This window comes from Accipiter gentilis, chromosome 34 (assembly GCF_929443795.1).
Source record: "Accipiter gentilis chromosome 34, bAccGen1.1, whole genome shotgun sequence".
In the NCBI taxonomy this organism is placed as follows: domain Eukaryota; kingdom Metazoa; phylum Chordata; class Aves; order Accipitriformes; family Accipitridae; genus Astur; species Astur gentilis.
In genome coordinates this window covers 7504175-7530751 of record NC_064913.1, presented here as the reverse complement: position 1 = coordinate 7530751, position 26577 = coordinate 7504175, and the positions used below count along the sequence as shown (strand labels likewise).

Genomic DNA, 26577 nt, shown 5'->3' with positions numbered 1-26577 from the left:
TAAAAATTCCATTTTAAAACCTTATTAGCTCTACATAAAAGAACTAATTGTCTCAACCTCTTCCTGCTAGAAGTGATTATGGCTTTCATTCTGTGCTTTTAGTTGTTATTTTTTATTTTAGAGATGGTTAAGAAAATTGTTACTTCTGAATTTTTTGGGTCCTCTATTCTGTCATCAGTCACTAACCTTGCCTATTTCTAATAGGAAGTGAAACAGCCAGTTATCTACTCTGTAAAATATTTCACATTCAGCACATACAGCTTTAACGTAGCATACTGAAATCCAGTACTATTGGATTGAAAAGGCTTTTCCAGCACAGAAATCCACTTTCAACATTATTTTACCAAGTGACAGACACAGCTAAACGTGACATAACTGTTTGTTTTTTCACAGTTAATGGGATACGTTTCATATTCTGCTAAAAGAGAGGTGACTGAACAGCAGAAGGGAAGGCGGCCTTCATCCACAACCCTGGTTGCTGTGCTCTGGGACAAGCAAAGCCTTTCAGAGAGAGGAGGACCCACTTCTTCCCCCTGAGCAGTTGAGCATGTTAATCTCAAGGGAAGTCCAGGAACACAGGACAGTGTGGGGAGAAGCATTTCTGTTTCATCTCACCTAACAGACCTGACCATTCTCTATTTTAAAAGTTATACAAATCTAGTGCATTAGCTCGTATTCCATTAAGCACTTTTTCCTACGCCTCGGAGGCAAGGAGGGGGTGTTGCACTTTATGTGAGAGGGGCTCAGCCTTGTCAGAGGTCAGGTCAGGAGCCAGTTGAGAACTTGAGCAAAGACCAGAAGACCAGCAGGCAGACCAACATTCATGCTCTTGTAGGGAGTATCTGCTAAGGACCTCCCAATCAGGATAAGGCCTGTAGATGAAGCCTTCTTCAAACAAATGGAAGAAATCTCACATTCACAGGCCTTCATCCTGATGGGGGACTTTAACCACTCTGATATCTTCTTGAAGGACAACACAGCAGGGCACAAGCAATCCAGATTTATGCAGTGCACTAATGACAAATTCCTGGCAAAGGTGATCAAGGAGCCAATAAGGAAAGGTGCTCTGCTGGACCTCATGCGTACAAACGAGGAAGAAATGGTCAAGAGCAGCCTTGGATGCAGTGACCATGAGATGGTGGAGTTAAGGATTCTGAAAAGAGGGAGCAAGGCAAAAGCAAGACCACAGCCTTGGATTTCAGGGCTAACTCTAATCTCTTCAGAGATCTGCTTAGAAGTATCCACAGGATACAGAGAGAAAAGGGTTCCAGAAGAGCTGGTTGATATTCAAGGATCACTTCCTCCAAGCTGAAAAGAAGTCCACCCTGACAAATAGGAAATCAAAGGCAGGAGGCCTGAATGGAATGAGCAAGGAGCTCCTCACTGAATTCAGACGTAGAAAGGAAGTGTACAAGAGATGGAAGTAGGGGCAGATGGCCCCGAAGGAGTACAAAGATGCTGTCCAGTTCTGCAGGGATGGGATTAGGAAAGCCAAGGCTCACCTGAAGTAGAATCTGGCAAAGGCCATGAAGGGCAACAAGAAAAGATTCTACAAGTACACAAAGAGCAAAAGGAGGAGTAGGGAAAACATGAGCCTGCTGCTGAACAGGACAGGGGATCTGGTGGCAAAGGTCACAGAAAAGGCTGAGGTAGTGAATGCCTTCTTCACCTCAGTCTTTACTGGTAAGACTGAATTTCAGGATTCCCAGACCCCTGAGACCAGAAGTCTGGAGCAAGGAAGACTTACCCTTGGTGGAAGAGGACTGGGTTAGGTAGCACTTAAATAAACTGAACGTAGGTAAGTCCATGGGGCCTCATGAATGGCCCCCGGGAGTGCTGAGGGAGCTGACTGATGTCATTGCAATGCCATTCTCGATTACCTTACCAGGTCATGGTGACTGGGAGAAGTTCCCGAAGACTGGAAGAGAACAAATGTCAGTCCTCTCTCCAAGAAAGGCAAGAAGGAAGATTCAGGGAACTACAGGCTGGTCACCCTCACCTTAGCCCCTGGAAAGGTGATGAAGCAACTAATGCTGGAAAGCATTTCCAAACATACAAAGGGCAAGAAGGTGATCAGGAGTAGCCAGCATTGATTTATAAACGGGAAATCACGCTTAATCAACGTGACTGTCTTCTACAATGAGATGACTAGCTTTGTGGATAAGAGCAGTGGATGTTGTTACCTGGATGTTTACCAGGACTAGCAGGGGAGAGCAGTGGATGTTGTTTACCTCCACCTTAGTGAGGTTTCTGACACTGCCTCCTGTAGCACTCTCACAGATAAGCTGACAAAGTATGGGTTAGGTAAACAGACAGCGAGGTAGACTGAGAACTGTCTTAACAGCCAGGCCCTGAGGGGTGTGACCAGTGGCACAAAGTCCCATTGGAGGCAAATCACTAGTGGTGTACCCCAGAGGTTGATAGTGAGGCCAATACTGTTCAATTTCTTCATTAATTACCTGGACAATGAGAAACACTGTGCCCTCAGCAAGTTCGTAGATGACATAAAACTAGGAGGAGCAGCTGATATATCAGACGGGTGTGCTGCCATTCAGAGGCACCTCGACAGGCTGGAGAAATAGGTCAACAGGAACCTCATGAGGTTCAACAAAGGGAAGCACAAAGTGTGGGGAGGAATAACCCCAGGCACCACTGCACACTGGGGACCAGCCAGCCGGAAAGAGGAGAATCTGCAGAGAACGAACTTAGGATCCTGGTGGACAGCAAGACGACTACGAGGTAGCAATGCATCCTTGCAGCAAAGAAGGCCAATAGCATCCCGGGCTGTAAAAGGAAGAATGTTGTCAGCAGGCTGAGGGAGATGATCCTTCCTCTCTACCCAGCACTGGTGGGGCCACACGTCAAGGGGCCAGTTCTGGGTTCCCCAGTACAAGAGAGGTAGCTACTGGAGAGAATCCAGTGGAAAGCCAGGAAAAGGGATATCTTTTATACGGGGAGAGGCTCAGAGCGCTAGGACTGTTGAGTCTGGAGAAGGCTCAGGGGAGATGTTATCGATGTGTATAAATACTGGATGGGAGGGAATAAAAGAGGCAGCCAGACTTCAGTGGTGCCCACTGACGAGACAAGAGGCAACAGGCACAAACTAAAACACAAGACTGAGCACAAGAAAAAAAACGTTTCTACTGTGAGGGGAGTCAGACACTGGCACAGGCTGCCCAGAGAGGTTGGGGAATCCCCATCCATAGAGGTATTCAGAACTGGACAGGATCCTGGGCAACTCTCTCTGACCCTGCTTGAGAAGGGGGCTTGAACGAGATGACATCAGGAGGTCCATCAGCCTCAATGATTCTGTGATTCTTCCTTCCTTCTTAGCCCTTGAAATTCAGTTCTCTGACAGAAACTCCGACTTAGTAAATTTTTTCCTTCAGACCGAATGCCTTGCTTACATTCAACAGCACACATTTCCACAGAAATCACTTGGACATAAAAATTGATCTTTACTCTAATCAAATTACTAAATGCTCTCAAACACTGTATTTGAAATGGTCTTAGCTCATTAAGTCCTGCTACAGTTTAATTTAAGAGCATGCCATGAATATAAAAATTGAGAAACATACTGTATCCTGAGCTGGGCTTATGGTCGTCTTTGAAAAATCTCTCATACACAGTCTTACCTCCACACACTATGAGTACAATTACATCCACATGCTTAAAATCTCTCATTGATATCTGAGATACATCTGAATGAACGCAGTAACATTAAACTTTTGCACTAAATATACATCAAAGCTATAGGCAATTATATATATATATATATATGTGCACAGACACAGACAAAAACATGCAAAATTACACACAGTAATATTGCTTACTGCCAGTTCAGTAAGCAAAGACATTATCTGATCTTTCAACCTTTTTCAGTTAATTGCTCATTCTGCAGCAGAGGCCTGTTCTTGCCTACAGACATTAGGATCATAGAGAAGTGAGCAAAATATAGGTCTCGTCCCTTGTATTTATCAATTAATTAGCAGATTAAATCAAGAGTAAATAAAAAAATGATACTACCACCTTCCAGAACTTTCTCAGTATTTATCTAAGATTGGGGGGGGTTAAACCTCCTCAAAGATTTCATTATGTAACGTATATTATAGATGAACTAAAGAGTTTTCCACTTTTTATTCTAATCTTATATATCTGCTATCTGACCCATCATGGGGGGATCAAAACATTTTTCACCAGAGAGAATGAGACCAGAGAAAATCTGCATCTCAAAACAACGATGCACAGAAAATAGAAGAGGTATTCTTGGAAGGAAGCAAAGGACGGCAGGGAGGAGAGAGCTTTTGTAATATACTTCCTTAGCCTAAATAGCAATAATGTCTGTAAGAAGCAAAATCCAAATTTGATGTTGTAATAGTGAAATTTGAAAATATCTTAATCCATAGTTATAAGGAGATACATTTGATCAAGGCTTAATCCAGAATTCAACTGGGATTTTTGCAAAGTTACACATAGATTGGTACTCCAATTCCTTCATTGCAGTCTAAATATCTAATCCTCCTCCAGTGAAATAAATGGGAAACATTCCAAAATAATCAATAGAAGTTGGATGAGATCCATACAGAACAATATTAAAGACCAAAGAGTCTACTCTGTGCTGCAGACTGTTTATTTTTAATTACACAAAATGTATGTGCAAAAAACGTAAACCTGAAAGCTTCCCTAAATACCAAATTTTCTGTCACAAAATAGTCACACATGCAAACAATATAAAAATATACCTAGAAAAAACACTGATGCAAACTTTTTTTTTTTTTTAAAATATATACAGGCATCAGAAAATACCTTTTTTTTATATATATATATAGCTTTTAAAAATGCTGTGTTTTAAATATATCCTGAAGTCACTTTACAGACCACTTCCAAACAACATTCTTCCTGCTTGAATTTTTATTTTCACACTTGGTCCTGCCTATTTAAATGTTCATGGAAAGAGAAACCAGTTCTACCTGCAGACTCTGAAAATATCTCCTCCCCTTATTTTACAACACTCACCAGTTTGCCACCAGTGGTCCAAGACAGGTACCTTGAAGACCTTTTTTGACCATTCTAGCGTGTCCACATCACAGTGCTCACCAGCTACAAATAACGTTCTGAACCTTCAAATAAAAATAAAAAAGTATATATCTTGATCTGGATGGGGAAAGGAAAACAAGATAACAAATTCAGTAAATAGCTCTGCTCAGTGTCCCAGAAAAAGAGAAAAAGGAAGGGAGGACTTTTACTCTTTGTATGCTCCTTCCTACTAACAATCAGAATCTTAGCAATATTAATTTATGCTACTTTATACATCATGTAAAAGAAAGTTTATTTTCTGAATGCAAAGACCTTGGGACACCAGAGGCAAGCAACTGTCAATGGAAGTAAAAAATAATTAAATGCTCTGTACACAGGAAGTAGGGAGATCTCTGTTAAGCAAAACATAAGAATGAACTACCAAAAAAGGGTCAGAAACAGATATCAGAAAAATTAGTAAAGAAATAAACAAAACTAAAAGGAAATACCTGTAGCATAAGTCTTAGTTTTAAGTTGTTAATAATGTTCCATTAAAACAGATTTTGGTATTTTTGAACTGTTGAGTCATCTTTCTGTAGACATTTATAGATTTGTTTTGGGGGAAACAATGGGACATAGAGCCATTTTCCTGTGGAGAGGCAGGCTATATATATATAAACAAACAAACAAACAAAAAAGTAATCCTACTAGAAGATGCCAATCAGAACAACATTCAGCAGCCTTGAGTCCCTGATCATAGTACTAGACTTCAGCTCATTTGACTGGACATTCCACAGCCAACTTTGGCAGAGAAGAGATGCAACGTCTGGCAGTCCTGACAGACGTGATCTGCATGTTTGTACCATTAAATTAGGCAGTACTATATAATCGGGTATTAAACCCACACACAGACTTTAACTTCGGAATCTTTTATCGGATGTTTAGTCACATTTTATCATCCTTCATTAAGCATTACAAATTCACTTCACACCCTGTTTAGAATGATAAGCTCCTCTATGTCAATGGCAGCTTTCTTAAATACGACTATCAGCACTCAGAAGCTAGACATTACCGTACACTACTGCGTGCTGCTAAGGTTTTGATCTTTCTAACACTTGCACAGTAACTTTGTTTGTGTCATAGCCGATTTTTTGCACTTATTTCCTAACAAGCAATTTAAAACCCTGTTAAATTGCATACAGGGTGGCCTCACCCCGAGTACTGTGTGCAGTTCTGGGCCCCACGATTTAAGAAGGATGTTCAGGTCCTTGAATGCGTCCAGAGGAGGGCAAGAAAGCTGGTGGCAGGGCTGGAAGGCATGTCCTGTGAGGAGCGGCTGAGGGCTTTGGGTTTGTCTAGTTTGGAGAAAAGGAGGCTGAGGGCGACCTCATTGCTCTCTGCAGCTTCCCGAGGAGGGGACGTGGGGAGGGAGGTGCTGAGCTCTTCTCCCTGGGGTCCAGGGGTGGGACACATGGGAAGGGTTCAAACCTGCGCCAGGCGAGGTTTAGGCTGGGCACTAGGAAGCTTTTCTTTACTGAGAGGGTGGTCAAACCCTGGAACAGGCTTCCTAGAGAGGGGGTCGGTGCCCCAAGCCTGTCAGTGTTTAAGAGACATTTGGGCAATGCCCTTAATCACATGCTTTTAACTCTTGGTCAGCCCTGAATTGGTCAGGCAGCTGGACTAGATGATCCTTGTAGATCCCTTACAACTGAAATTATTCTTTTCTATAGTCATGGATTCTCATGACACTGACCAGACATTGTCACCTAATAAGAAGGTACTGAGGAAAGAATCATTTATCATCTTGCCCCTACACATCCAACAAAGAAATAAGCAATCCTTTTCAGGTAGAAACACAGAACTTTTAATTAAAGGTTCACGATGTGCAGATGAAAATGAATGGCCAGCTAAACTTGGATGAACTGCTGATTTATATTCAATACTTTGTCATTAGTACATGCCTAGTTTTATAGTCTGTGTTGTGACAGCATGATTTCTATTGAGGGCAATGCATAGTATTTAACTTACTTGGCTCTTATTATCCAAAAAATAAGGCTATGCTTAACTAGTTCTCTAGGCTTCTTCTATAGTCCTCAAAGAACAAGAGGCAACTTTAGAGTAATTTACCTTTCAGAGACTCAAAAGGGTAAGGTTTATTTTTTACACAACAAAAATAAAATGAAAACCAAAATGAAACAAAATCCAAGGCCCTAGAGTAATACTAACACATGACTAAGCCACAGTAAAGAGACTTTGTTAAGCTACTGTTTAAAAAAATAGCAATACACAGAGCTATTAAGTTATTGCATTATAACTTAGGAAGGGATGTTCCTGCATCTCTGAAAAAGGAAATCAGGAATGTCTGAAAATTTTGGACATTCTTATTCTGCTGCACAGTTAAACATGTTCCTATTTAAGCAAGATTTTGGAACAGAAATCAGCCATTGGGGAAAAAAATCTAAACCAGAGGGAAAATTAAGCAGTAACATTTCTGGTTTCATTTTACAGAAAAATCACAACGGAAAACTGCGTCTCCTTCCCTGGAAGGCTGCTGCGGCAATCTGAAACACTTCAGCCATGTCAGTGCCTGTTTGTAACCACCAGGTAGATGCAATCCTGTCATGAGGTATAATGTGAATTCTGAATGCAGAGATGCCACACACATGCCCTATTACTACAGGCCAAAGAACTTGCTTCCCTTCTGTAGTATCTGCACAGGGTGGGCTCATGCCTTCCCTCTCTCAAATTCTCCCTACTCAGCATATGACCAAGACAGACAGCACTTTCATTTTACCCAGTGATGCAATTTAAAACCTCAAAGAGTAGAGGGAAGAGGGGAAAGATAAGAGGCAAACACAGATTCAGACTCCACATCAAAAGAACTCTGTTTACTAGCAAATAACCTCTTTCTTTCTTTGAGTGAAAGTATACAGGTATACTCACACTACAAGTGACTAAACATTTCACAAACAGCCTGTCATGCCAAGAGAAACTGCAGACAGACTCTACCAAGTACTGCATCAATCCTCAAGGCTTCCAAGATGACAGAATGACAAAGATATGAATGGACCTTCATGTGGCCCAACATCAGACTCTGGGATTAAAAATACTTCTCCAAAATGTGCCCTTGTTAGGACTGCAGCACGCTCTACCACAGCCAGACCGATATCGGTGACATTTTGTTTCACTTCAAGTCTTCACACAGTCCGTTATGAAAGAAGACAACTGCTGAACAAAGGATTTGATCCTTGTCCTTCAGCAATGGACACAAACTGCATTGATTTTGTAAAACATGTAGACTTGTGGCCACAAAAAGAATTCTTAGATATGATGGGCATGAAAAAAATTTCACTTCAGAGGCATTTAGAAATTTAGAAAGAGAACTATGAGATTCATCTTTCCATGTAGATGAAATCCAGAAAGCAGTTTCAACTAGTTCAACTAGTTCAACACTTCAACTAGTTACAAAGTTACAAAAGTCAGAAGATCTTGAAAAATGTTACCATGTCAAATTTGAACATGCAGATGAAAGAATTCAATTTCCTTAATTTCAGAACAGCATTTCGGCCAGCCCTCCTTTCTCACACCCCAAGATGGCTTGGAGTGGCTTCTTTCTTGGAATAGAAGGCAGGGGGTCAAACGTGTAAGCAGCTTTCACATCAAATAAGCATAGTTTTCTGTACTCATACATATACAACATCATTTTGGTAAACTGCTTTCTGAGCACATCTCCCACATTAGAAGATAATGATTGTAATGAGCGCGACCCCAATCAATATCTTGCACCTGAATGCTTTTTATTGTAAAGCACAAGCCGAGTTAATAGCTGACTGGAAGTTATAACACAGATAAAAGTTTATGATAGAAGAGAACAAAATACTGTATAAGTAAAAACCACAAATATGTACTTCATGAAAAGTTTTGTGAGACTCATGGTCACATGCAGGGCACTCCTGTTAAGCACTGCTCAATGTACATTATATGGAATGTTCTGTAATTAGGCATGTTAAAGACAACATTTCAGCTATGATGTAAAAATTCAATTTATGTATTCATTAACTTTATAAACTGCTGAAAAATTCTGTGAAGTGTCCTTGTTTTAAAAACAGGGCTATTAAAACACCAAGAACTTAAAAGACTTGACAAGTTAACTAAAAAAGTTAAGACATCACGTTATCCCCTGAGCCAAAAGCAGAATTCCTCTCTTCTGAATCACCAGCTTTAATAATCAGATTTAATAATCTGCAGGCTCAAGAGCAACCTTATGTTGTGAGAAGGAGAGGGATTAGCTCTTTGGCAAATTTACAGCACAAAAGCATCAAAAAGACTATCAGAGCAAAGTGCCACAAGCCTAACAAAGCATAAGAACTATGGAATTATTTTCTCCTATCAAGCAGTAGAGCAAGAGAGAGGTGGCAATGGTTATAAAATGTCCCACTCTTAAGCGGACTGTCAAAAAATTGTTCACACTTCAAAGTATGTCAGTGCACCTGTTATTGCAATCATCTATCACTGCAATGCAGTTAATCGGGAAGAAAGATCTTAAAACCTCTCTGTTAAATAAATATGTCCTAAGCTGTTTTTCTGAAAAACTACATTTTGAACATGGAATTCAGTGCAATCAAGCTTTTAGGCCCTATTCAAGAGTCCAGCAGAGTGGACTTGAAGTATCACCCGATATAGGGGACAGATCAAAGTCCCTAATGGCCCTGATGCAATCTAAATTGTTCAACACAGGATGTACATTTTGGTGTCACTCCAAGCACGAAAGAAACCACATCTCCAAACTATTTCCCAAAAGCAGAAGTGTTCACATGGGTAATAACCTGAGCTGCACTTTTCCACATTAAAAGATCATGGAAGTGTTTTTAATTCTGGAATGCATATGCCAGTTTTTTTCTGGCAAAGAAAAACTCTATCTCTATCATGTTAAATAAGCTTTTTTTCCTGAAAAGACAGCGAGGAAGGTTCATTTGCATTTCTTAACATAAACTGGAAATAAAGAGCTCTTACTAATTCTTAATGCACCTGGAGACTGCAGACACCTAAACATGTAAAATAAGGAAGTAATATTTTCAGGTCTTCTGATTTTTCTCCATTGATGTGTTTGTTTTCCTCCGTGAATAGATTTTATCTTGGTCATGAGGGTCCAAACACTGGAGGTTTGGGTGACGGAGTCAGAGAGACACAGAACACAGTTGCAGCTCAGCTCCTTCTCATGGTGCAGGTGAAGGGGTGCTCCACAAAGGCTCTTCATGAACACAGCTCAGGACTCACAGGAATGGCCATACATGATCTACCGCAGCCCAGACTAGGGGGTAGCAGTCAGAACTGCATAATGTACTTCAGTCATCCTAAATTCTGGGTCTTAATCACATATCCTCTAGCAGCATATGTGAGGCATCAATTATATGAGAAAGTATTTTGTTCTAGCAATTTTTGAATTTGACACTTTAATTTCAAATCCTCTTGTGCCTGTGTTATGAGACAGAAAATGGGAGTTTCTAATCCACTTTATATTCATTATTTCTGCACAGGTTTTATGCAGTCTCATATTTCTTTCTAAAGCAAGTGCATTAATATCTGGTATCAGATGAACAAGCTAGAATCTCTAGGTTCTCTTGATATAAAATGGCAGAACATTCATAATTGACCAAAAAGTGAAGAAAGCTAAGTAGGCTATGGAGTACAAACTGCAAATTATTACTTGTATGTTAATCTAATCTGCCGAGTTGTTGCCCCATTTCATGTAAAACTATCAATTGTCAATCATTTGGAAATCAGACCTAACCAGTTCATAACAATTAAGTCAATTAAAGGATGAAGTGTGATTCCAAACATGGGAAGAATTAATGGCTTGCTGTTACAGAGTTACCTCATGAAGACAAGAACAGATTCCAAAAGCTGAACAGAATACCCCCAGGTACATGAGGGTCACAGAATTTGGATGCTACTTGTTTTTCAAACACAACAGCCAGCAGTACGATCAGACAGCCTGCTTAGCAGCACTGTGTGTTATCAAAAGCCTAGCCTTTAGATCCTCTAGCAATATGTGGTTGAACAGGGCTTTTATCCTACAGTATTATAAATTAAACATCTCTTTTACTGTTACGCATGAGCCATGTTTAAGACATAGGTGACGTTTTGTGTCAAAGGCAAACGCATTTCAAGATTTGACTGCAATAGCCAACAAGGAATTTGAAGCATACACACTAGAACCTTTGGAAACCTCACTTATAATTTTGGGTGGAGACCAGTGATGCCACCAATATCAGTTCTTAACAGAAATTTATTTTACTTATGTCATTTCAAAAGAACTCAAGTCTGCTTATAATTCAGTCTACTCCTGTAAATCAAGTACTCCCTTGTATACTAGAAGCTGGCATTGCCTACTAACTCTGTACATTATCAGTAATTGTCTTTTTTAACAGGATTTATTAAAAGTGACATTGACCTTTATCAGTTTTTTAATGGAATTTTTTCAGGAATGGAATGTACTGTGGTGGAAATCTCTTTCAGGACTGCATTCTTGGACATGTGTTTTGGAGTCTCTAGAGTAAGTAAGGCTACATCTTGGCCCACGTAGCAGAAAGACATCTCATTTCAGTGATTCTGCACCATGTAACAGAGAAGAAAGCACCACAGAACAAGTAAATGAACTAAAAGTAAGATTGATTTCAAACTAAAACTGACAAAATTCATTTGACCTTGGATGGGAAAGTCCATCCAAATACCACCCAAAAGCAAGGATTTTCCTGGAAAGGAAATTTTAATCACCTGTTGGATTCCCATTTCTTAACAACTGCACCTATTAGATACTAAATGCTGCTCTACAGGATTTAGTAAAGAGAAGCCACGGACCACAAAATGACATGGCCCAAAGCTGAGTGAATTATGAGACAACTAAATCTGCAGACAAATGGAGAAGCTCATGCACTGAACAGGAATGATGAAATACCTCTTTACATCTGGGGCAACTCGTATCAGCAAGGAGATTCTTATCTGGAATTCTCATTTGGCCAGAAAATGCAACAACTTACAGAGCAGGTTAGCAGATTTTTCCATTAAATGAATATGCTAAAGGCATACTAAGTCAGTTTAGTCGTTGCCTAAAAAATGCTGAGGAACAGCAATTAAATTTTCTAGCATCTGAATCACTTTCTTGTGACATCATAGAAGAATAGTGCATTAGGGTCTCAAATGAGCTTGTTTCCTATTTCAAGGAGGGATAAGGATTGATGATAGCACTCAAAACAGATGGACGAAAGTAATGATGAACTTGTGATGAATACCTCAGGAATAAATCCAGCTTACTTTCCTGGGCAATTAAGAATGTGGAGGTCTCATGAAGCTACATGGCTTTGCATTTCCCTCTGGACAAGTGTAATAAAAGATGTTCTTATGACTGAATACTGCCTATACAGTCTGACACAGTCCTTGTTGAATAATTTGCTCAGCATCAAACTACAAGATTAGATGTGGTCCAAACCCACATATTTTTCATTTTTATAATGTCTGCCATAAGATACAGAAACTTGGTCTGTAGAAGTACCAAACGCTCATGGATGCAAGCCAGTGTGAGAGGCATTTTATTAATATAATGCTAGTAACACATTTTAACCATATAATGCGAAGAACTCTGAAATAGTGGTAGTTCAGTGGCTCAGACTAGGTATTCAAAACTAACAGAAGACTTTGACCTTAATCTCTCTGTGCCTCAGCTTCCCATCTGCAAAATACAGATAATACCACTCTCTCATCTCACAGGGGATTTGTGAGGATGAACTCAGTCATGATTTTGAAGCATGCTGATAGTATAGTGATAAACACCTTAAAAACAGTACAAGATAGGAAATAGTTCAGTCTTTGGAGCACATAACCATAAACAGTAGGTAAGTTATGGGGAGATAAACAAAACATTGACTAGCTGCCTATTAAACGAACACTAAAGATCCTGTGCACTCAGTAAAATGAGAGGTCATGTGAGAAAACAGTACGGGGTCATGCAACCCAAGACTGTATTACAGGGTATAAGCACAGTGGAGTAAAATTAAGGTTGAGCAAGCAATCCTAACCCAGTAAGACCTCTTAACCTTAGAGTCATAATCTTTTCAACAGCTTTCATCTCCTCTAAACTATCAATATAAATTTACAAGCAAATACATGTACACCTAAATTGTCATGAATACATTTAAATTCTGCTATACAGAGGTGGGCAAAGCCCCAGACACTCTGCTATTCTTAGTTCATCCAGCCTGTTTCTGTAAGAAACTGCTTCCAGTGTATCCTTAGTTCACCTTTTCAGAGAGTACTGCTTTCCCAAGGCTCCCTCAGGGTCCTGCTGACGGATTGCTCTAATTGCAGTTGGTGAAGTAAAGAAGGCAGCTACTTCATGCTCTGCTAGCACGCGGAAATAGGCACCAGCATCTGGCGTTCCCACAGGCTTCCCCTATGGAGAGAATAATTTAAAATGTCACAGGATAAAAATACCTCATAATTCCTTGACAGTTCAAGGCTTGAACACGTAACAGTAGTGGTAGCACAGCAACAGAAGTAATTTCAAGTAAGACTTCAAAGAAGGCTTTGTTAAAAATAATAATACCGCGAGCGTATTCACTTGTAGAAATAAATTCACACGCTTTGGGCACAATCTCTTGCATGAACACAGCACATACTAGCTGCTACTTAGAAAAATAGGACAAACAGACATGCAAATGAAAAGACAGCCACAAAGAGCTGATATTACACTGGCAGCAGAGAGAGTCATGTCTAAATCTACCCTTATTGCAAAGCAGCCTCTAAAACACCCAGAGTCCCACTGAACTAGGAGTCTCTGGACACAGTGGCACTGCAGCTATATCTCCATGCACAGGCCTATGGGACATAATAACAGCTTTTTCTCACCTAGAAATTTCCTCCCAATTCTGGAAAAATACCCACTTAACTGCTTACAGCTGGCTTCTTGCAACCTTTGTGCTGCTACCCCACATGAAGCCTGGAGAGAAGCTGAAGACCCCTTTTCTGTTTTAGTGTGCTACCAGACTGTGGTCTGGTTTGTGGTTGGGTTTTTTTTAAAAACTAAACATGGTCCTGAGCTAAGGGGCATAGTCAAGAGAACTGTAAACAGAAGTAATCTGATGTGACAAATTGTCCAATGCTAAGTAATAATAATAAAAAAATAATAAAAAATACTTTTCTGTGGTGCTGCAAATATGAAAAGCAGTTGGCACAGGATCATATAATCAAATCCTAGTGTATGTAATTACCGCAGTGCATGAACGGCTCCTTACATGTTCTGAAATTATAAAAAGATGATGTTAATGTGGAACGAGTTGTAGCGTTACAGGTGTTGCCATAACCTTTTCACTAGAAAGGCCACACTTGGAAGACGAACTTTGACAGAGTACACAAGTTAGGAGAGACATACACTTTTCACACTGCAAACACAGCTTTGTCAAAGCTTTATGCAAGAAGCCACAAACATGGAGAAAGTTTCACCACTGAAATGTCACCACCTTTACAGCAGTTCACCAGTCACAAGACGAATTCATACCTTCACCATCCTTGTGTAAATGCAAATTTGGAATAGATAGATTAATAGGTTGGGGGGGGGGGGGGGAGCAGTATATGAACTCTTAATTAATATTTTTCATTTTACCACGATCCAAAGGAACAGAGGGATATGAATACCTTGAAGAATTTACTAAATTCAGTATTTTTATTCTGATAATGAGGCACTAGTAACACAGTAAATGCCTTTATGAAAAGGCACACTAATCAAGTTAGTTGCCCCATCCCAGCATAAAAAGCAGCACGCTGGCTGCAACGCAGGCTCACAGGAATTCATCCCTTTCCCTCTTTCCCATCTGCGCTCCCCACTGCAGTCTTCCCCAGGCTTGCTCTGCCTCCAGCTGTGCCTGAACACTGGCAAGAGCACTGATGAACCATTTGGCAGATTTAAAGCAAGACACCTGAGGTCAGATACGTACCATTGGCTTTGCAGCCCTACAGTGCGATACTGCTGGCAAGATGAGTGCTGGAGTAGAGGATCACCATAAAAGGAAAAAAAACCAAGACAAAACAGAATGCACAATTGAAAAGTCTTTTCTTTTAAAGGATGGAGCAGGTGGTAAGAAGCAAATGGAGAAAATAAACAAAAGAAACAGTTGCAGCCCAAGTAGCAGGGAGGAGTATCACCAATGCCAAAACCTCTTTTTGCTAACAGTCAATCCTAAATTACCAAAGAGAAATGCAAAAGAATGCTATTTGCTTGCTGAAAAGTGAGTTACGTCCTTTTTTTCTGTCAGATAACACACAGTTCCCAAAGAAAAAATCTTTCACCAGACTGTCTTTAAGCATCATCCTTGCAGACTTCTTTATCACAACTTTCACATGTTCAATACTTTTTCACAGACCTATTTATTCAAGTTGATGTCATCTCCCTATAATACTCATTATACCTGCAGATCTGTGACCATCTGATTAGGAGTTCAAGCCCACACGACTAACACTAAAACAAACGGTCTCAGACTCTGAAAAATTCCAACTTTCCATAAACTTCTCTTTAACTAATTACGTAATTGAACAAGTAGCAATCATCTTGGACAGCAAAAAACCTAGCTGTGGAGCAATCTGAAATTGGTTAGTCTGCCAGTAATAACGTAGGCCGTATTTTTAACCAAATGGCAATGTCCAGAGCCCATAAAAGGGCTGTGTCTGGCCCTGAGTGCACCCACTCCCTCCTAGGGGCTCGGCTGCCGTGCTCAAGGCCAGGTTTGCCACGGTGCAGCTGCGTAACCTTGGATCAGACCACCGGGAAAACAGCAGAGTTGAGAGAAGAGCTGAAAGGAGCCTCTCCTTCCTCAGGAGGTGATTTACGCTCAGGCCCTCACCCTTGGTCCCTGCCTGAGCTACATCGCGGCCGTGCCTGTGCCTCACACCTCCAGCAAGCTCGAGCCTGAGAGCATCTTCAACGCAAGCAGATAAACCTTCAGGATTGCGTGGCCAGGCACGCAGGGCTCTGACAGGCTGGTATTTATATGTCACAGGTAAGCTACAGCAGCTTTGGTTTGGAGAAGTACCTTTCTCAGATCTAGGAGAAAAACAAATAAAACGCAAAGAGTGGAAGGAAGGGAATAGAAAATTCACCTGACAAATGATAGGAAATAATACCCAAAGAATAAGGCCACACTTAAAATATTCATTTAGGAAAAAAAAAAAACAACCTGGCCCAGCTGTAAAATATTGTTACTGATTCTGCAGAAAAACTTCCCTGTGCCTTGGCAGCTGTTCACAGTTTAGCAAATGTATAAACAAAAACTGACATAAGCAAAACAAATCTGAGACAGTGCAAATTAATTTCAGAGCCCAAAAAACTACAAATAAAATTGCCAAAGAGAGTTACCATTCATTACACAAAAATTTTAAGAAGTATTGCAAGATGCCATGAGAGGCTTATTACCACATGCAATTTTGCTTTTTGAAAAGTTAGCAATATAAACAATAAAGCACAGGGTAATTGAATTCAGAATATGCTGACAGATTGCTGAGTCAACTGGGGACTATGAGCAAATGAGATGCTTCTACTAGATTTCTGCAGGGATCAGTTTAAGACCTGTTGCTATTCAGTATTTGCATCAATACTGGAGATGAAAATTTATTTTAAAAGTTACTGGCAATAATATCTCTGGTTGGCAGGTATTGAGAGCATGGTAAACAAGAACAAGGCAGTCAGAGAGTGACCTGCCTCACCTAATTTTAAAAAAGAAAAGTAGAAACAGACACTTCTTGTATCAGCTAGGAGAATTCAAGTAGAAAAGACTTTCTTTCAATAACCTACCACAAGACTCTGAGACAGACAGACAGATAGGAACACCTTTCTGGAAGGACCTAGATTTAGCATGTAATTTATCTGATGTCTACCAGCTGAGGAGACAACCTGAGGCAGAAATGTCTTGATGGCTAATATGTGATTACAAAAGCAGATTCATAGTCAGGCAGCAAGAATGATCAAGGGGATAGAAAAGTTCTCCTGTGGAGAAAGTCAGAATGGATTACTTGAGGAAAAAGACATATAAAAGGCACTCTAATAAAATAACCAACAATGCATCAGTAACAGCGCAGCAATTCCCTTTCTGTCAGGCCCCTAACAAGGGGCTGTTCAATTAAAGATAAATTTAAAATCATGAGGAGGAAATTCTCTCTGCATAGCAAGTATTATACATGGAACTCATTGCCACTAAAACCTGTTGATGCCAAAGCACACACAAAATCCTGACATAACAGGATTCAAACAAATATATTCATAGCAGCATTTACCCTTCTGCTGCTGACCCTGCTGCCAAATCTCCACTAAGGACTTGAGATGATACATCCTACTGAATTCGCTCCACAAATACAATCACTATGGATGATGGCAGAAAGATCACAAAACTGGCAAATTTCAGAGACAGTGCTTGCTTTGTAAGCTGACGATAATGGCTTACAAGAACCGTAGAAAGGCTGGATGCCTCCAAGAACCGTGCCAAATGAGAGTAGTCAAACCTATTGCTGCTGTTGTGCACCCTGCAGTTTTGCTGCGACAGCAGATTTGTGTACCCTGCAGATTTGTTGGGGGCTGGAAGGACCCCAGCGAGCGTTGTGAGGAAGGCTCCACGTGCACAGCAACGTCTTGCTACAGCTCTGCATGGGACAACAGCTGCTTCTCTGTCCTAGACCACCCAAATGAAGTCCTTAATGCATGGCTCCTCGGCAAGCGTGGGCACCCTCTCCCTTATCCTAGCTCCAATTCAAAGTGCCAAGCACTGGAACTACAATGCTGCCTTCTTCCTGACATCCCAGGGAGCAGGTAGGCTTCCTCTTCACGCTTCCCTGTTGCTTACAGCTTGTGATCCCATTAGCGAGAGCAATCCAGAGTGGGCTCTGAGACTTCAAGTAGCTTATTTATAGCTGAAGTTTGTCATGCCTTGGAGAGAAACAATCCAGGACAGATTATAAAAAAACCAAACAAACCTTGCCGTATTCAAAGGAATTCATTACCGTCTTCACATTCCCGACAGTGGTGTTACAGCAAGTGAAAATTGAAAGCACATAGTTTCCATAGCAAATGTTAAAACGACACATTGTCACCTACTAAGTAATTTAAAAATAAACGAATGCCTTTAAGAAGTGAGGGTATGAAGTCAGCAGAGTTTATATTCAATAGTGGTTGTCTCTAGGCAAAGGGGATGAGGTATTCTTTCCCTGTACCTAAGCAGCATAACGATAGGCCCTAACCAAAAAGCCATCATTAGGCAATCATTTCGGAAAAGCTTTGACTACAAATTTATGAATATTCACTGTTAAGACAGTCTTCTGAGCAGAGGAAAAATTATACACTATTTTTCTTTTGTAAAGATTATTTTTCTCCCTGTGTATACAGAAGCCTGCCTTCCTTTTTTTCCCCATATTTAATCCTCAAAAAGATGACACTGATGTCAGGAACACTGATTGGTGGCACCTCAGTGAAAGAAAAAATGGGAAATGTTCTTATTATTGTTTAATAATGCTCTCACCAAGAGCAAAAATCACAAAGCAGACATGTAGGTCAACCAGATATTAACTCTGATTTTTCTTTAATACTCACTGTTAAAGAAATAGGACTTTTACTCTTTTTATTTTCCAAACCAACACATTTTAAATTCAGAGGTGCCTTTATAATGACCATAACCATCTTGATCCCCATGCATTCAAACAGAGATAAAGCTTCACTGTAAGACGACTATGTAACAGAGACTGCTGAAGGAACTCATCACTTTCCTCCCTGTTCCTTCTTGTCTTACTCTACACCTGCTAGAATGAAAACCTCTTCATTGCAGTGTTTACTTTAGCAGTTCTCTTCTGCCAAATAAATGCAACAGTTTTAATGCGGCCCAGTGTATCAGTGGTCAAAAATAGCTACTATACAACTATCGAAGTCTTTTGCTTGTCTCCAAGAAACTGCCATTTTTCTCACACTGCTTTCCTCTTCTACTTAACTAGTGTGGTGGTGATGAGTTAATCCCTTTGGAATGAAGAATCTAATTAACATCTATTAGGTGTTTAAATATTAATTAGACTATAGTAATTTAATACTCAAGCTAATATGATATTTGATTCTATAAATGTGCATTTCTGCTACCGGGTGAAGTTTTTGCTCCTTGTTATTCAGAATACCAGAGAAGTCAACCACCATGGTCCCCAGCCTTAAAATTCTATGAATTTAGTGGGAAATCACTGGGGGTTTTCCAGACAAACTAGAAAATGGAACTCTTTTGTAACAGAATTAAACTGGAAAAGGAATAAAAACTATTTCTTTCTATTTTTTTTTTTACTATTGCATTTCTGGTTTTGTAGTGAAAGTAATTTATAACTGGAGTTTTCTGTTTAATTATTTGCAGAGATCCTGATGCCACTGAAGCCCCCAAAATTCCATACCAGAACTATATTGAGCATCTGGAAATGAAATAAAGATGGAGATGGCATTTGAATAGTATCCAACATTAACTAAATTGTGCAAGTTATAAAATGAGCCCAGAAAAGAGCTCGATTTCTTTCTTCTTCAAATTTCAGCTGAACTCACGCATTTAGTGTCACTACATTCTGAATAGATATGCGTTCACTGCCTCCAAAATTTCTTGATTAAAAAGCAAAGGAACTTAAAAGAAGACCTTATTATTCATGAAGTACAAAAATACAAAAAAAAAAAAATCAAAGCAATACTTTTTGACTAGTGGATAGAACAGTTGAATAAATCAACTGAAAACTGTGCATGATTAAATACACTTAGAAATATAAGAAATAGCCATGCACGAGGGGGAAAAATAGATTACTAGCTATATAGGTGCACTTACATAGCATGTAGTCTTACCTTTATGAACACCCATCTGCCTATGGGAATGCACATGTATGACACACACTGACACTGCAAGGACGAGCTCTTAACAGCATATGCTGAGATTTCTCACACTCCTACACAGACAAATAAGAATTTGGTCTACAAATTCTTTAGTCAAAACAGCTGACAGTTTACTATTTCATGGACTGCAAAACCAGCAGTGATCCTAACTAGAGGACTCTAGTGTACTACGGTTAGTGATCCACATAACAGTTGACCTGAGAAGGTGCAGCCCTGTGCTGTGCTTGTCTATCTCTTAACTTTGCCCAGAAGAGCCATTCTGTGTGAGTAAATCCAAACGAAGTAAGAAAGCAAAGATTTCTACCTTGTGTAGAGACCATATACCAGAAAATTAACCTCACATATTGATCCATACTATCTAACACAAAAAATTTCTTCAGCTGTAAGATCAGCGAAGAATAGATATTCTTTTCCTAGAGTGTATTTCTGCTTCATAAACCTTGAACATACTTATTAACTCTGATTACCTATATATATAATTTAAGTTACTGGTAAAGTAGATTCAAGATAGAAGGACAGCATGTTAGTAGTTAATTAAATATAGCTTACAGTGATGACCACACATCCTTTTAAGCCTTCATTTCCAGACAACAGAACAAGGTCAAAATAAGTAACAGGGTTTTTAGCTCAAGATATTGAATTTCCAAAGATTTCACAGGGCCTTTACATACTATGAAGATGTAACAGCAAACATTGTTACCACCCAACAGGAGAGGCACAAATGGAGTCTTGTGGGATTTAAGTGGAGCACACAGACTGTTCTTCCTCACTCATTCACCTCAGGAAAAGGCAAGTGAAAAATGCACACTCAATACCTCAGTATGCAAAGCCATGCATACTCCAGTCAATTTTTCAGAGCCAAAGCTTGTTTCTCTTATTCACAGTGATCTCTTCTGACACCACAATAATGCAGAAAAGACTGTCCAGACTGTTTCTCTTCTTCACAGGAAAAATGATCCTTTTAGACGCAATAGAAAGAACATTGCAGGGATCTCTTTCTTTCATAAGTAGTTAACTGAGAGCCTAGATGACTTAACTCAAGATACTAAAATCAATCCCCAAATTATTTAGTGAACCTTCAGGAGTTCTAACAGATGTATCCATGCTTGCCCTACAATAAGTGAACCCCACACAGGAAGAATCTGACAAGCATGACCTTTGGGATGAGCAAAAGGTACAGGACAGCTGGACAGTATGTACAAAATGTACTACAAAATATCAGGAATCCACCTCTGCATCCAGAGTTATTTACAAGTTCAAGTACACAAGTATATAATGTTAGTTCTTCTGGACATTTTTATCCATCTATGCAAATGTATGTATTTGAACATATGAACTGTGGTAAATTTACTGTACTCCCTTTTTCACATAAAGATATAGTTACTAAGGGATCCTTTCTGCAAAAGAGTCTATTTCATGAGTTCAACATATTCTCTCACCTACCTGTTCCTCTTGAATTCTGCCTTTTTTTCTTTACCTAGGATTTTGCCCTACTGCTTTTAAACAAACGCCTTCCTCCTTTTTTAAAAAACCTACTTGATTACTTTTAATTTGCAATGTCCTAGAAATAACCTTGCTTCCTAATGTCCTTCAGAACTTGTACGTGCACTAAGAACCAAGCATCACTCCTGCAATCAGCAAGCTGACACTTGTCATTGAAAAAGCTTTCAGAAGTTCCACAGTGAGCTGGTTTGTAAATTCACAGAAGTGGATTCCACCAGCTTAGCACATCAGAGACTCTTCAAAAAAAGAGCTAAGCATAAGCAATACTCAAACAAATGGCTGATTTTTTACTGCCATAGTTGCACTGTAGATATTATCTGCATCATGTATTTCAATAATGCATTCATTGTAAGCTTTCATGCTGAACGCTGAAAGTAAGCAAGTCAGTAAACTTTATCTGGACAGAAGGTACATTGAGATTCAAATTAAGAATAACTATTTGTTTAAGTTTTCTCCAGCTGCTGCAATCATTGGCTGGGAGCATTAAGGCACGCGAGCTTCTCTGTCTTAGCCATTTAGAGAAAAAAACCCTTGTGCTTGTCATTATCACTTTGTGCACTTCAATAAAAAAAATACTTGTTTTGCAAACCTGCTTTTTAGAGAGATTACTGAAAAATCAATCCAATGCCTAGAAGCTAAAAAACAAAGTTATTTCCCTCAGATCCTACAGATCACAAAATAATGAGAAAAAAAACATCCTGACAAAAGCTCATTTTCTATTTCATAAAACAACTTAACACACTACCCACAGTCTTTCCATGAACAAAAGAAAAACTTAACACTTTTAAAAGTTAACCACAAAGACAAGAACACATTCCAAAACACATTTTTAAGACCTCAAGATTTGCTTTGCTTTTAAACATTGCATTTTAAACATTTTACATTTTTCTGTTACAAAAATGATAAACAACAGGATTTTGTACAAAGCAACGTACACAGGTGTCACATAGGCACAATCTGCTGTTTTATAAGAGATTATCAATCTTCTTCCTACTACATGCACTGGTAAAAATAAACTTAGAACCACATGAAATAATAACATGAAACATGAATGTGAGCACATATGGTGTCACAGACTTTGTTTACATAGCAAGTAGTGAGGTGAATTAAAGCAGATTAGTAGATCAAGCCATTTAATGCCAATGCTCTTTACCTCTTCCATTAGATGTTATTTGAGGGTTATTTTAGACTAGACTTAGCCTTCTTTACTGGGCCAAAAATGCAGTTCAAAGTTTTCTGATGGAAAGCTAACCGACAGATCTTTGCTTCCTTGACTGAATGGACTTCTCTTCTAGGAAGTGTGGTGCTGTCCCTTTCACCTCTTTCATACAGATGACAGTAGCATGTCAGTTCACACATTGCCAGTAGACTCCACCATAAAGTTTCTATATACCCGCATTCCGTATCTCTGGTCACAGAACCAAAACATATGCCAGTGCCTTCTTGCCAAGAAGGAACAGGATCATTCATGATGTCCTCAATGCCAATGAGCATCATGAGAGATGCTGCATACCCTTGTGCCCCACACCGTAAGGTACACTCTGACAATGGTGCAGCACAGGCCTAACACAATTGTGCTTTTACTGAATGCATAATGGAACCGCAGCCTACATTTGGTCATCTGAAAGACACTAGGCTATGTGGGACAGGCGCTGTGCAAATGTTTCCAATACCTTCCAAATTCAGGGTATCACTTTTAGTCTGAACCATCTGTGAGGACATCTTTGAGACCTTCTTTCAGACTGAAACTCTGCAGTACCTGTATGACAGGTTCTCTGCTCTCTTTGCCATAGGTGGGGCATCCAGCAATGCACTTGTGTCAGGACTTCGCTCCTTCACTGAATACAGTCATCAACCCACTCAGCATTCAGGTGTGGAGTGGGATGGGAGGAACACTACTGGACATCAATGTCCCTCAATCCGGCAAATGTTATGCAACGATTAAAGAGGGACTGATTACAAATACTTCTCTCTGTCCTTAGTTTTCCCCTCTTCCACACTTGTGTGCTTCACATACTCCCTTGCTGCATGCAATCCATTTGTTTTGGGTAAACCTGGCTAATTCAACTATGCTTTACCCCAGCCTGCAGTGCCCATCCCTTTATGACCTTTCCTGAGTGTGACTTGGGACAGAGGAAGAGACAATATATTGCCAACAACAACCTTAACCACTGCATTTCAAAGAAATGGTATCATCCTGAGTGGTATTTGTTGTACAAGCACCTGACTGCAGGACAGGACAGGATCTGACATGTGGCCAGAAGTACCAGCATGACTACCACCACAAGGTAGGTCCTTTATACACTGCATTTGAGGAGAGGAAGAGACAGTGTGGCAAAAGCCTAGGAGAGCTGTTATCAAGGCATGCCACTTCCATGACTTACGTGGTTTCCAGGACTGTACCTGGCACACAGGCAGAGCTGGGATGGGGCACGAGGTCTCTGATGGAGCTTGTTGCTCCACAGAACTTCCCTCACAGCTCACGGCCCCCGGTGAGTCATCTCTCAAGGCATTAGCAGCTCTCACAGTCAATCCAGAGACTCACACTGCCTTTCCACAGCTCTGCCACCAGTGCCCTAATTCTACTAGAAACCTCCTAAACACAGTCCCATGCTCAACACATGTACAGGAAAGGGTTATGCATGCTTACTCATGCGGGCATCCGGACCCCTGATTTTGCAGTTCCCGTTGCCTGCCGTGGCACAGAAGGGATGTTCCTGCATGTTGTCTTGTGGGGGTCCTCTGGGGGCTGCAGGCAGGTAGATGTGTGCAGCACTGTAGGCACACTTTTCCTTGGACTTTTCTCCTGGACTGTTGGTCCTGGGACTAAGGGTGTGGATGGCTCCATGAGCAGTGGGTCTTGGTGGAGTGCTCTCCCATCTCTTGACAATCTGTTCAAGATCTCTGCGGTAGCAGCACACGCACCATGCCACCTCTGAAGCATGGTTTTCCCACCTCATCAAGAACATGGTCTTAATCTACTTGAAATGAATGCAGCACTGCTTGTCAGTCATCTCCCACTCTACAGCAGGCTTGACATTAGCAACAGGGTGGTTCATCTGCTGGAGAAACTTTTGGGCCTTTCAGAGCACATGCTGTCAAGCTCCAGGTTGCCCCTTGCTCAATATTCTGGAAGGTCAATGCAACAGTTTTCACTATTGCAAAATGCAGCCATTGGAAAGGAGGAATAATTTTAATAAGGTTGTACGAAAGATGTTCATAAAGGAAGAACAGCAAAAGAAATAGGGCTGGTGAAGATGACAGGAGCAAAAGCTTGGGAGAAATAAAGGAGCAGCTCAAAGTCAGAACAAGCAGACATCTGGCGGTCATTAGGAAATATGAAACTGCACATACCATTTGGCCCTTTTGCATAGCACAAGTACTGCAGAATAAGGTGGGAGTTCTTGACAGTTTTAAAGCTTTCTGTTGGCAGATGTAGTTTTCATTTGTCTGGAAAACTTCACAGCAATGCAGTACCACTCACTGGATCCTACCCTTTTATCCCAAGTGGCAAAGCTTCTGTCTTAGCTTTCTCTGTAAAGACGTCATTCTTATGTCTAAAACCACTCAGTGAACCAAATCAATAAGCAAGGACAATCAGACAACTTATTTCAGAACTGCACTACTGCTGAGATTTGAAATATCATGTAGACACACCCCTAATGACTACTGCTTTTCTGGACTTGAGGATTCTTGACCCACTTCAAGAGGCATCTTCTACTTGAGAATCTCGCTTATAAGTTTATAAAGAGAGAGAACTTCGAGCAGTAAAGTATTCTTCTAACTTCCAAAACAGGATGCAGCAAGCCATAGTCAGTTCTGTAGTGTCTGATGCAGCGGCATCCAAACAATTTTGGAGGCAACCTCATCTTACTACAATTGTCCATGCTTCTTCAGTATCCCCAGGATTCAGAAACATATTTACTCAAAATTCAGGCACAATCCCAGCAACAGCTACCCACTAACAGCAATGTTGGTAACTGTGAAGCACATCTCAACCAATACCAACTTAACTGGTTGTGCAAACACCAAAGGATTGTTTTGATAATGCTTGTTCCTGAAAATGGTAACAATCCATTTCTGTTCTAGTATGGTCATCTTCAGTTGTATGGTGTAATAGGAGGAAGATGGAGAAAGTTTAATTGTAATATCCATTTTCTTATGCCGAACTTCTGCACCTATGACGATCTGTAAAACAGTATGTTTCCACCATGTCATGCTGACTCCCCCACTCCAGAAGCACTGGGTACACGTGGTGCTCTAACAATTGCTATATTCACAATGTCATCAAAGCTTGTTTCATGTGCTTTTTCATGCCCTCGGTATCCAGTACATTTACTATACTTCTGCATTTCTTGTATGCTCTGAGTTACCACTGGATTCCTTTTAATGGTTCACATGTTTCTAATTACCACTACAAATCAACAGAGGTGATTAGCATGCCATGATGGCAGAGCTAAAACAACTCCTGCCTCTAGGACTGTTGAACAAGACAGACCAATTACTAGGTGGGTGTCACGCTGCACAGTGTCGGAGAAGTTGGGATATACCTAGAATTCCTAATGTCAGGTGAATGCAGACAACCAAGTCTCAGCATGCTGAAGAGCTAACAATGTTGGCGCTTCTACATAAAATGTCTTTCACTATCACTGATGGATACTGGATTCACTCCCTGAATAATGAAGAGGATGATTCAAGCAACACTGTATTTTCTTCTCTGGCGATTAGAGAATCAACAATAACTTGTGAAAAAATAACAATGTAAGGCAGCGTGATTGCTTTTTTGAGCACCAAAGTTGGGAAGCAGCAGGCCACTCTAATTGGACTAGTCTCCTCTCCACCCCACTGAGTTTCATCCCCCAAGGAGAAGGACCAAGATCTGAATGTCATTTGAGTCTTGGCTTTCAGGTGCCTTGAGTTGTAGAGGGAGGAAAGAAGACACAAGTCTCCTTAAAAGTTCTGGCTCCAACCATAGAGCTGCCAATTGCCTCCAACTCAGATCCAGTAAGAATTTGTCATCTCCAGACATGCAAAACACAACATCCTCACCTAGATACATAATAAAGGCAGTCTAATGGCCTGTGGCTGAAGCCTCAACAACACAAGTACACTCCACCATCTGC

General features: G+C 40.3%; 1 protein-coding gene across 5 annotated transcripts in view; it reads right to left on the bottom strand.

Moving 5' to 3' along the window:
• The window catches only part of ACSS3 (acyl-CoA synthetase short chain family member 3), a 92108-nt gene that overhangs the window by 38808 nt on the left and 26723 nt on the right, over positions 1 to 26577 (bottom strand). For all 5 annotated transcript variants that reach the window (XM_049791972.1, XM_049791973.1, XM_049791974.1 and 2 more), the window contains 2 exons: positions 13314 to 13465; positions 5017 to 5120 (listed from right to left, as the gene is read on the bottom strand). In XM_049791972.1, coding sequence (XP_049647929.1) covers positions 5017 to 5120; positions 13314 to 13465 — 256 coding nt within the window. The remainder of the gene's footprint in view (positions 1 to 5016; positions 5121 to 13313; positions 13466 to 26577) is intronic.